Source organism: Silurus aristotelis (genome assembly GCF_946808225.1).
Source record: "Silurus aristotelis genome assembly, chromosome: 4".
Lineage (NCBI taxonomy): Eukaryota > Metazoa > Chordata > Actinopteri > Siluriformes > Siluridae > Silurus > Silurus aristotelis.
This window is the reverse complement of record NC_139577.1, coordinates 6304368-6317284: the sequence shown is the minus strand read 5'-3', so window position 1 is coordinate 6317284 and position 12917 is coordinate 6304368. Positions and strand designations below refer to the sequence as shown.

General features: G+C 40.1%; 1 protein-coding gene across 3 annotated transcripts in view; it reads right to left on the bottom strand.

Annotated features, from left to right (window-relative positions):
- Positions 1-1414: 1414 nt before the first annotated feature.
- The window catches only part of syt16 (synaptotagmin XVI), a 28599-nt gene continuing 17096 nt past the window's right edge, over positions 1415-12917 (bottom strand). For all 3 annotated transcript variants that reach the window (XM_083540463.1, XM_083540462.1, XM_083540461.1), the window contains 5 exons: positions 11007-11228; positions 9738-10033; positions 6269-6721; positions 5900-6083; positions 1415-5047 (listed from right to left, as the gene is read on the bottom strand). In XM_083540463.1, coding sequence (XP_083396589.1) covers positions 4734-5047; positions 5900-6083; positions 6269-6721; positions 9738-10033; positions 11007-11228 — 1469 coding nt within the window. In that variant the 3' untranslated portion in view covers positions 1415-4733. The remainder of the gene's footprint in view (positions 5048-5899; positions 6084-6268; positions 6722-9737; positions 10034-11006; positions 11229-12917) is intronic.

Sequence of the window (12917 nt, the reverse complement as noted above, 5' to 3'; positions counted from 1 at the left end):
TGTGTGGGGTGAAAAAGACCAATATGCAATGTAAAGTTAGGGGAAATTATATTTGTTTTGGCAAATTCATGTGTGAAATGGGATGGATCTATGGGTGAAGTCGGGTTTGTGTGTTTGTGTGTGTGAAAGCCCTATGTTTTAGCCCTATAATAAATAAATGACCCAAGTCAACGCCATGCTGTTAGACATTTTGATCCTAAAAGTGATTTTCCTGTGTTATGAACATTTTCTTTGATATTTTCATGAAGTTTGAATGCATTAACGCGTCCAGTGTGAATGAAATCAGTGATGAGGTACACTTTGAGACCAGGCACATCCATGCAATGCATGCAAACCAAGCAACTGAACGTGTGCAATGAATATTCTAAGAGGAAAAGATAGAAATGATCACAGCAGTGAAGCTTACCATTGATCATTAAGATGCAGGAGGAAAAGCCAGAAATCAGCTCCCACTCTTCTCTCCAGCTCAGTGGCTCATTATCACTCAAGTCTCCCGGATGTACACGCTTTAATACTCCGCTCCTGTCCCTGGTCCTGATGCAAGTGAGTGTGTGTGTGTATGTATGTAAGCGTGTATGATCACTTTTAAATAACACTCTATAATAACCCCCCCCATCTCCCCATTTTCTAACACAAAGTGAGGGCACGCGCCTCTTGCCGCCTCCTCATTGGCTCTCACTGCAACAGCTGTTTCGCTGTCGCTGGGCAACGAGTCACTAGGCAGCGATGACGCCACATCAGGCAAGCTCCAGGCTTTTATTTTTCTCACCACTCTCTCACGTGCTGCTGCTAGGCTCCGTGTACACGCACACACATACACATTCACATTCAATACATTTAAAAAGAAAACACACACATTCAATACATATAAAAAAGAATACACACACACATACATTCATACACACAAAGGCAGGCACAAATGGTTTTTAGTTCACAGGTGAGCCTTTTCAAGAGTTCATCTGTGACATTTCTCGCCTTCTTAATGCGCATTAGAGTTAAGACCATCAGTTGTCTTGTGCAGGTGACTAACTCATGAGGCTGATTGAGAGAATGCAGTGTGCAAAGCTGTCATCAAAGCAAAACGTGGCTACTTTTAAGACTTCTTTTAAAAATATTCTGGGATGTTTAACACTTTTATGTCTGGTAAACAATTCTATGTGTTCTTTCATGGTTTGGATGTCTTCAGTATTAATGTACAGTGTCAAAAATACTAAAAAAAATTAAGAAAAAACACAGAAGGAGAAGGTGTGTCCAAACTTCTGACACATAGTGTATGTAAACCCAAACATATAAGAACACACACACACACACACACACACACACACACACACACACACACACACACACACACACATATGTAAAGAAACACGTGCAGGTACAGCATTAACAATGCACATAAAAACTAACAAAAGAATGTGTAACTACAAGTTTACTGATAGACAAAAATATATTATTAAATACAAAAACATTGGAACACACATATACACACACGTTTACATGCGTCTCCATAACGCTGTAGAGTCTAACTTCTCTATCCATCCGCAAACTGCATGCAGATGTAACACCTCATCAGGCACTTCATATTCACGTACAGAGCGAAACATGCGTTATATTCAAATATATTTTAGCTCGTCACAGAAAACATAAGGGGTTTGAGCCTCTGTAAATTCCAGACATGCAGTTTATCCGAGACAAAGGGCTGGACAATGGACAGTATGTGAAATGTAAACACTTTTACATGTTATTCATCTCTAAAAAACGACCTCGGCTTATAACCCGTGACGTTCCAAAGCTACAATACAACAAATTCTTGGTGTTTAAGGTTTAAGTTGTACAACCCCTGTGTAAAATTACAGCTTCAAAGGCATCATAATACACATGATATTGTACTGAATACTAAGTTGTTTGGTTATTTTTACCCTTTAATATCATACCCAGAAGTCATTACTCTAAGCAACAACATATTGCACTTAGTATAATGCTGTTGAAGTTAGCTCATGCTGTCACTTACATTATAGTAGCTGTAAAGAGTCATTCCCTTACAAGCCTTTCTTTCATTTTTGTGCTCTTTCTTAGCTCTGACACTGAAGACTCCTTCCATACATGCTAAAATAAAATTGGTCATAGCCGCTTTTAGAGAAAATACATCAATTCCTTTTGACCAATTAGAATCAAGAATATGATTTGAGAATAATGCTGTGATTCCTCATTACCCCAATAGACAATATCGTTATTTGGCTTGTTGTGCATTAATCTTACTACATCCTGGGCATTTCTTGATTTCATTCTTTAACAACTAATGAACACACCGTATAAAACATCATCATCACTTGTCTACTAAGATACAGATGTTTTTTCCACAACACATCCAGCAACAGCATCCTCCGCTCAAAAGCCCCAAGCTAGATTGAGTTCATCAGAGGCATATAATTACGCTTCCTTTCACGCAATCACGCGGCTCGAGCAGTGATAATGGCGGAGCAAGCACTCCAAGTTGAGCTGCGCTGTGACATCACTTCCTGGAGATGAAAAGGACTAATAATGTAAACCATGTAAAGGAGATGATTCTGGTTGTCCTAAAAGTTCAGTCTTTGAGAATAAAGCATGGGTTGATGCACACACTGTGTGAATTCATGCTTTGTTGAAACTTCAGGAAACATCAGGAGACATCAAGTTGAAGTATGTTGCATATTTTAGCAGAATTTTCTTATCAAGCACTGAATCAGAATCTTCCTTTAATGTCATTTCTGATACTAGCAATCCAACTGAATCATCAAGGCTGGGCTTGTGTCGGTTGAAGGGTTACTGAGCAACAGCTTATTATTGAATATTACTATTATCATTTTATAAATACTTTTTTTGTTTCATTTGATAACCTCACTATAAACCTCGGTACATCTCTGTTTCCTCTGCAATGTGAATTCAGAAAAGATACAGGAATGTGGTTGCTATGGGTTGCTAGGTAAGTTAATTTTTTCCAGCTCATACGTGACCTTGAGCACCCAGGCCTTTGTAAGTAACGTTTGAAAGAAATTACAGGTTGGTTGAGAACAAGAGACTGAAAGAATAACACTGGTGTGTAGAAAAAGAATTCTATAAACCCTATTTAAAAAATCCATTTTTGCAGGCGTGTATTTTTTGCCTGCAAATTATATATAAAAGAAAAGGAACAGAAAAAACTTCACATTCCACACTACTGAATTCAAAACCGGTTTTCATTTCTAAAATGTTTTGAGATTTTATGAGATCTGTGTTTGTTGCAGAATTAACCTTAGGGTTTTTGAATAAAATAATTAAAATACAAGTGAACATGATTTTGGGTATTATCAAATTAAGATGATACAAAGTCAAAATTTGGCATCGATATCTTAAATTCATAGATCTACCCTGTTGGTATTGGTGTAATTTTGTAGGGAAATTATGGATCTAGCCTGGTGGTGGTCTAATGTTAAGGGGAAATCATAGATCTAATCTGGTGGTGGTTGTCTAATGTTGTGCGGAAACCATTATACAACAGGAGATTCATTGTAAAGTGCAACTGGCAAATGTGCAAAAATAGAATTTCAACTGAGTACTCCTAACAACAAAACTAATCATTATCAGTAATGGTGTTCAAATTTATCAATATTAAATATTAACAATATGCAGTATTTCGAATACATACTACTACACTATATGACAGAAAAATATGGAAATGAAAACGTAAAGATAAATCAGAAACCGATTAGAGGACAAGCATAACTCCATGTTATGCATCTGTCTGCCTTTTTTTCTTTCTTTTTGACAGTACTCTGGGTTTCTGTATTAATAATTGAGTGTTTCACATGTGTGTGTGTGTGTGTGTGTGTGTGTGTGTGTGTGTGTGTGTGTGTGTGTGTGTGTGTGTGTGTGTGTGTGTGTGTGTATATCTTGCAGTCTCTCCATCACCATATGCATTTTTGTCTCATGGTCTTCTAATGACATCTTCCTCTTGCTCGACTTTAGACTTTACCTTATAACAACATTTAATGGAAATCCATTAACACCAGCTTATCATCTCTCAATTCTCTCTCTCTCTCTCTCTCTCTCTCTCTCTCTCTCTCTCTCTCTCTCAGAAAACATTTTCCTTTCCCACTACACTATCTTTAATAGGCCAGTAACCTGAAAATGTTCAGTAACCTAAACATTTTATATGTTTTTATATAAAATGCTTACTCAGAAGAGGTAATAAGTAGAGTGACTGCAGTGACCATGATACCAGAACCAGCAGTGTACTGTACATTTAATGAGAAATGATCATTCTTATTTCAATTCAATTCTTTTTTTTAACTACATGTGATGCACCCTGAAGTTTGTACATAGTGCATCTGTGCATGTTTATGGTCCAAATCTTTTCAAATTTGATTATTTAATGATAATAATAAAATAAATAATAATAAAATAATCCTTCTCTTTTGTTAGAAAGTTTTTTTTGAGAACAATGTTTCTGTGTGCCTGTTAATATTTAACCCCATTCTTGCTGTGTGGTTTACATGACATGTGAGGAATGGAGGTGTGTATTTCTTTTGCTTTATATCATCTGTCCAATCGTACACCACGACCATCAAATCTCCCCTGCATATTTGTTTCCTTTGCTAATGGGATTTTGTTATTTTTTCTGCTCCGTATGATCTCATTGCTGTCACCATTTTAAGCCCAACCCTGCTGATGCTGTTGGATTCCTGTCATCAGCTTCCTCCATCTGTCCTGTTCGTCTACGCCTCGAGGAGAGCGTGCCACCTGCACACCTGCTGGTTGCTGCTCTCCTTCATGTCCTGCCAGTGAAGCGACTCCTCCTCGCCACTACTGTTCTGGCCCAGCGCCAGCCAGCCGATCATCTCCTTGCGCTTCATGTTGCGGCGGTTGTAAACGGCCACCATGAGGGTGACGTCAGAGAGCTGGAACAGCGCCACTTGGAAGACGAACGTCTCCTTGAACACCGGGTTGGGATGTCCACGGCGCACCGATGTCTTGCAACGGGAGATCTCCTGACCCATGGAGTTGAGCAGAGTCAGCTTCGCGTACGTATCTACGAAAGATTTATTTGGTGGCGTCAGAACCCACACAATTGAGTTAACATGATGAGATGCAAAGATGGGTTTTACAAATCTGTGTCTGCACAGTTCTCTCTAAACACATTATTCTTTAGAATAATGCTCCTTACATATTGTTGAAAAACAGTTAACAGTCAATTACAGTACATAATATCATCAAAGTTTGAAGGAATCTGCAGGGACAAGGGCGAAAATCAATACTGGATGCCTGTCCTCCAGACTAAAGAGGAGAGGGACTATCTGGCTTGTTATCAGTGCTCAGTTCAAAAAGCCACATCTTTGATAGTATGGGAGTGCATACGATCATATACCATCACCTTGCACATTTGGAAAGGCTCATGAAATCTGAACAGTATATACAGGTTTTACAAATCCCTCCAGAAAATGTCTTTTTTCAGGGAAGGCCTTGATTATTTAAGCAAGACAATGCTAACTGCATACTGCATCAATTACAGTAGCATTACTTTGTAGTAGAAAAGTCCGAGTGCTGAACTGACCTGCCTGCAGTCTAGACCTTTCACCATTTGAAAACATTTGGTGCATCATGAAACAGAAAGCACAACAAAGGACACCCAGAACTGTCGAGTAACTATAATCCTCTATCAGACACATATGGGACAGAATTTCTCTCCCAAAATTTTAGCAACTGTTTACAGATGTAAACGGACAGAAGACATGTTGCTACACAGTGGTAAACATGACCCTGTCCCAACTTTTTGAGATGTGTTGCAGTATTAAAACCACTGCAATATGTTTTTCTTTCATGTGTGTGTGTGTGTGTGTGTGTGTGTGTGTGTGTGTGTGTGTGTGTGTGTGTGTACATATACCAGGGGGTCGGTTGAGCGCCAGGTTGCGAAAGTGGCTCCCTTTGATGACCTCAACTGAGAGGCGACCTGTGGTGGGGTTGTAGGCCAGACCGAGCAGCAACTCAGGAATTCCACCGTGAGAGAGAGACTGGTTGGAGGAGGTGCTGTCAGGAGGAGCACTCACACACAGCTCAGAGTCCAAAACCTACATAGAAAGAGACATAAATGTGTGTGTGTGTGTGTGTGTGTGTGTGTATGTGTGTGTGTGTGTGTGTGTGTGTGTGTGTGTGTGTGTGTGTGTGTGTGTGTGTGTGTACTCAGATGTATGTGTGAGTATCATCGGAATTAAACCAATACATGTGTTGTATACAAAGACGTCCACTCACACACCTTCAGGTTGCTGCGAGGTTCCAGGACGAGCGTGACCTCGTGTCTTTCGGTGTTGAGTTTGTTGAGTGAGTAGATGGTTTCTCCCATCATCTTCTCTCGGTTCATCTTGCCTATGGCATACAGGCGGAAGCGCAGAGCCGACGTGTTCAACTCAGAGGCATCGAGTCTTGTGAAGCGGAACGTCTCCTCAAACCGTGGAGTCGAGCCCCTCTGCACGGCGGTCTTGTAACGTTGACGTTTTCCTGGCAACAGCACCACGCGCACCTGCCATGTGTCCATGCCGCTCCGCGCTTTATCCGGGATGTCCAGCGACTTCACTACGGTGACCAGAAGCTTAGAGGAGTCAGGACGGTAACTGAGAACAATCACTAGGTCACCACATTTGGAAATTGGCAGGCGGGGTGTTGTGCTTGGGGGGCGGGGCTCTGAGATTACGCTGGCCGCACGTTCATGCTAATGAGAAAATAAACAAGAAATTCAACACAAATGAAACATGAGTTATACACAGATTGTATTTCTTAGATTGGAGCAGATGGAAACACACAAATACAAACACAGAGCTTGCTCCTAATGACACAGACACACACACACACACACACACACACACACACACACACACACACACACACACACACACACACACACACACACACATACAGTGAGTGTTTCAGCTCTGAACAGATGGAAGGAGAGGAAGTTTCATTTACACTCTGACTGGGAGCCAAATGATACAAAACTCAGCACCAAAGAACATTCAAGTTGTCCACCATATGGTTAAAGAGGTCAGGGGCATGGAGAAGTTTAATTTGCGTTTATAGATCATTAGACATGCTGTCACCAAAACTAAAGCTGTGCACCAGGACTGGAATCTTTTTAAACCCATAAAATATCATTGGAGTGGGTGTTTTTTATTCTCTTTTGGACAGGAGTGACTGAGTTTAACTATCATGTGGGCAGGAGTGGGCAGAGGTCACTCTTGTGTGGGCAGGAGTGGGTGGGTTTTGCTCTTGTGGAAAGCAGTATGCAGGCTTTACTCCTATGTATGAGGTGGTATCAAAAAGTTTTAAAACTAACTCTGTTTACAAGAAAGTACTTTATTCATCTATGTTAACACACTATCACCTTTACAATAGTCCCTTGCAATACTGTGCCCCCAGTGTTCCTGCCACTTCTAGAATATGTCTTGGAAGTTCCTTTTGAAGTGTGTCAAGAACCCTCTGCGATTCGTGCTGGATCTCCACAATGGTGTCAAAACAGAGACCTTTGAGCTGGATCTAAATTTTTGGGAATAGGGCAAAGTCCACAGGAGCCAAATCTGGTGAGTAGGGTGGGTTAATGAGGATCTAAGGTTCAGTGAGATCATGTGGATTGTTCTCCGATGATCATCATGCACAAGTTGACTAACAGTTTCGACCTTTTCGGTGGTTGAGGGGTCGTTAAAAGTCTTCCTGATCTCTCATCGTTTTCCAGCAATGTTCTGCACTTAAAACACCTAGACCGACGCATTACAGCATCACCATGTTTTGTCAAACGTCTCTGTGGCAGATTTGCCCAGTTTCATGCAGAATTTCACAAAAATGCATACGCGGTAATGCACATGGTCATAATAGCACCAGTCAGCACCATTAGTCTTGAAACTTTTTGATACCACCTTGTAGACAGAAGTTATTGGGTTTAATGCTCCTGTAGGCAGGAGTAGGTGGGTTTTCCTCTTATATAGTCAGAAGGGATTGGGTTTTACTCCCATGATGGCATTAGTGGGCAGATTTTACTCTAGTGGGCAGGTTTTACTTATGTAGACAGAAGTAATGGGATTTTACTCTCATGTTGTCATTGATGGGCAGAGTTTACTCTTGTGTGTGCCTTAGTGGGCGGTTCTTACTCTCATATAGACAGGGGTAGCTGGGGTTTGCTCTTGTGTGGGCGGGATGTAAAAGGGCATTACTCACATATCGGCAGGAATGGGCGGAATTTAATCATATGGGGGCAGGATTAAAAAGATTTTACTCTTATGCAGGCATGTGTGCAAGGGTGGGTGCGGTTTACTCTCATGTTGGCAGGGTTGGGCAGAGTTTATAGTTGGGTGCGCAGGGTTGGATAGGGTTTCCTCTCATGTAGGCATGAACTCAAGTGGGCAAAGAACTGGTTTGGCAAGAGTGAGAAGAGTGTACTCTTATGCTTGAGGGGCAAAGCAAGAAGTAAACTGTACATGGCGTGATGCTTACATTGCAATGTGCTTCAACTCCTGTTGTGCGAAACCAGAATTTTCTCACTCACTCACACAAAACCAGAGCTCAACAGTGTGAGAAGAGCACAGACAGCATATTTGACGCATGATGACTTGTGAATATTCAGGATCAGTAATTATGATAACTCACCAAACTCATGACTATTCATACACATCATTCTGTTACACCATAATTCAGTTTGTACATCAGACTGAACACAGAGCAAGCACAGAGACAGAAAGTGAATAAGAGACAGAGTGACAGACAGACATACAAGCAAAGAGACACACAAACAGATATACACATATATATATATATATATATATATATATATATATATATATATATATATACACACACACACACACACACACACACACACACACACACACACACACACACACACACACACACACACACACATATATATATATATATATATATATATATATATATATACTTGATTTAATAAATGTTTGTCTGTCTGTTGATCTGTCACTCTGTAGTATACATCTTATATAGAATGACAGACTACAAGACATCGAATCATCTACCTATCTCAATTTGTCAAATCCTTATGCTTGCCCATTTTTCCTACACAATAACTTTGAGGACAAAATGTTCACTTGCTGCCTAATAATAAATCCCACCCACTAACAGGTGCCATAATGAAGAGAAAATCAGTGTTATTCACTTCACCTGTCATAATGTTATACATAAACGGTGTACTAGCATTTCAACAGACAGACAAACCAACAGACACAGTTGTGCTGAGTCACGTGTAAAGGCATAGCTCGCCTGACTCAAATCAGCCAAAAAACACACAGGTCGCTTTCCACGCCTCCTGCTTCATTTTCCTGCCAAAAGCGTTATTGCTAAAAAGAGGACAACTTAAATGAGCAACAGATATAAAAATAAAACCATCAGACTCGCACACATGCAGTATTCTTGGCACTTGTGGCTGCAGACTGTTCAAACAAACAGACAGAGAGACAGACTTATAGACACACAGATATATACCATAGAATGACAGACTACCAGACAGGCAGAAAGACCAACAGACACCGACATATATACACTATAAAATGACTGAAGGGCAGATATATACAAAAGTGTGGCATTCCAACAGACAGACAGACAGACAGACACACACACACACACACACACACACACACACACACACACACACACACACACACACACACACACACACACACACACACACACACACACTCCAGTACCTCAGGGCTCCAGGTAGACGAGCTGTCTGTAGCCTCATTGTAATCGTAACCTGGATTATCCATTGCCATGTCCATCTCTGTGTGTGACAAAGGAGTCCGGCGTCCCAAGCTTCCCTGCCGACTTTTATGACCCCGGGGCAGTGTCTCAGATCCCTGAGATCCCACAGAGGACACACGTCCCCTAACAGATGATGCATCTGCCACACTAAGGTCTCTTTGGAACAGTGACTCTGTTAAAGGATCCCTCTGCTCTGAGAGTGGCTCTTGAAAACTTCTTCTGCTAAGTCCTTCTGCGTCTACAAAGGAAAAACATAAAAATACCCCCAACATGGTGAAGCTTGTGTGTGATGAAGTGAAATTTTATTCTAAATTTAAAAGATAAAGCATTGGAAATGAGGATTTTCAGGATTCTAAAAATCCAATTGTCTCTAATATAATTTCATACATCAGTTTCCCCCTTGTGTTTCCTTTTCTCCCTATTTTTTTTTTTTATAAATTTTTTACTTGAAATGCCCTGTTACTTATTTTTTTCTCTTAATTTTTTACCCTCCCCCCCTTTGTTTAACAAGTCTTAGTCTACCCTGTTGTGTTTGAGCAGGAAAACCTGAAATGATCATAAACGTTATTAAAACGAGCAGATTCAGATATATTTTATATTGCGTTCGTTAATATTACTGATTACCGCAGACCACTCAGGACTGCGCTGGCCTTTTCCCCAACATTAAACATTTCATCTCAATTGGACAGAAAAATATTTAACTGAATTTTATAAATTACAGAAATGTCAGTGAGGAAATCCACTGAATGCATTTATATTTGTATCTTTTTTATATATAATGAATGGACGTTGTCTGAAAGAACTAAATGTTCTGTTTCAGCAATGCGTTACCGTGACGACCGAAGACCTGCGTCATTATGGAAATTGAAAACAAGGCCACCGTGACCGAAATTTCCAAGAAATAAAATTTGGCTTGTGTTATTAAAAAAAGAGAATCGTTGACGTTATTCAGGGAGAGGCTGAGGTTCCGCAGGGCAATGCACCAGCTAGACACACCACACAGAGTTTTACATTTTTTAAATTATTTTCTCAATTTTATTGCAGTATTCCTTGGCTGTGTGTATTGGCCAACGAGTTTGTAGAATCTCATTCTGTGTTGCCTAAAATGGCCTGTAATAATTATATAGTTTGTGTTGAACATCGCTATGTGCTTTGTTATGAATGGTGGGTTAGCAATGCAAGAAGCAACACCCACTTCATTATTTGTGTACCTTCACAGTCTGATGGTTCAGTGCTGCCCTCCTCCTTCACCTCCTGTTCAGGGAGAAGCCGTTCAAACTTGCGCTCTCGCCCTGGTGCACTCTGGGTAGTGACTTCTGAGATTCCAGAGCGAAAACTCTGAGACCTCGAGACTGATATCTCGAAGCGCTTCACAATCTCCTCCTCACTGTCTGAAGAACTGGAGATCTCACCATCATCCCCGTAACTGTTTACTACACACAAATATATATCAAAACTTTAAACATCATCAAATACAATTTCATTATACATTATATTCTATCTATCCATCTATCTATCCATCTATCTATCCATCTATCTATCTATCTATCTATCTATCTATCTATCTATCTATCTATCTATCTATCTACCTATCTATCTATCTATCTATCTATCTATCTATCTATCTATCTATCTATCTATCTATCTATCTGTCTGTCTGTCTGTCTGTCTGTTCATTGATCTATTGGTCAGACTATCCATTATTTTATCCATCCATCCATCCATCCATCCATCCATCCATCCATCCATGTAAAATGTAAATATAACTAAACTCACACACTCCAATAAAATGCATTGAAACGGTTCTCTTTTCTGCTCTGCAGCAGTCTCCATGGTTATGCCCTTCTCACACTTGAGTGTTTTCTTCTCGTTCCTTCTCATTTACCCCCATCCCTGCATCCCCCCAGCCCTTAAGACACACAAACATGTTCGGCTGCCATGGCAACTCTGCCTCATACCAAGCTGTTATTGACTGATTGGTGAAAACTGAGATCTTTATTTAACCTGGAGTGGCTTCTGAGAGCACACAGCACACACCATGCATTAGAACAGTGTGTGTGTGTGTGTGTGTGTGTGTGTGTGTGTGTGTGTGTGTGTGTGTGTGTGTGTCGATGTGTGAGACATCCACAGCACGCATAGATACTTGTTTATATCACATTAGTATGAGTTGATATTTGGTTCTACAACATTGCATTGTTATAGATTTTATATATAAAAAAGTCTGTATCCTGGTGTATGAAATCCCAACATTGAGCTATATTGCTATCTGCATGGAGCTATTTTAATTACACTTTTATAGACATTGGCACACCTGACTTCTCCAGCTCCAGAATATGTGGTCCTTCCCCACAAAGTTGAAGACACAATTGTATAGAATGTTTTTGCACATGGTAGGATGAAATTGTTCCTTTACTTGAAATAGATCAAACCTATTCCAGCATGACACTGCTTCTGTGCACAAAGCCAGCTCCATGAAAATATGCTTTACATGCGTTTGAAGTGGAAGATCTCTTTCTGTAGAGCTCCAAGCCTATTGAACACCTCTGGGATGAATTTAAATGCTGACTGCACCCCAGGCCTCCTCACCTCACCTCAGTATCTGAATTGTACTAACACCCTCCTAACACTAACACATTTCTAACACCAAGGAATTAATCTCCACAAATCTCTAGAGGATCATCTGCTCAGAAAAGTGAAAGTCATTCAAGTAGCAAATTTTGATACTAAATATGTTATGGGATGTTCAAAAAGCAATATGAATATCCACAAACCTATTGCATAAAGAAAGATCATCATAGGAAATGGAGGCAAAGATAGAGACATAGCAAAACAGGAACAAGAGAACATGGGAAAAGAACTTCTCTTAGAATTGAAAATTTACTGGCAATGTGCAAAATTTGCTAGCATGAGATAAAACTAGCACTGTTTATAGCTAGCAAAGTATGCTAGAAGTAATGACGTTTACAAAAAGAAAGAAAAATGGAAAACAGCTGGAAAAGAAACATCCTTATTTATGGAACACTGCCTGAAATGTTCAGATGTGTCAGAGATGTTCAGATGTGTCTGTGAATAATCGATTGAATATTTGTTTATACAAGATCAGGAACAAAAACTAAAATTCA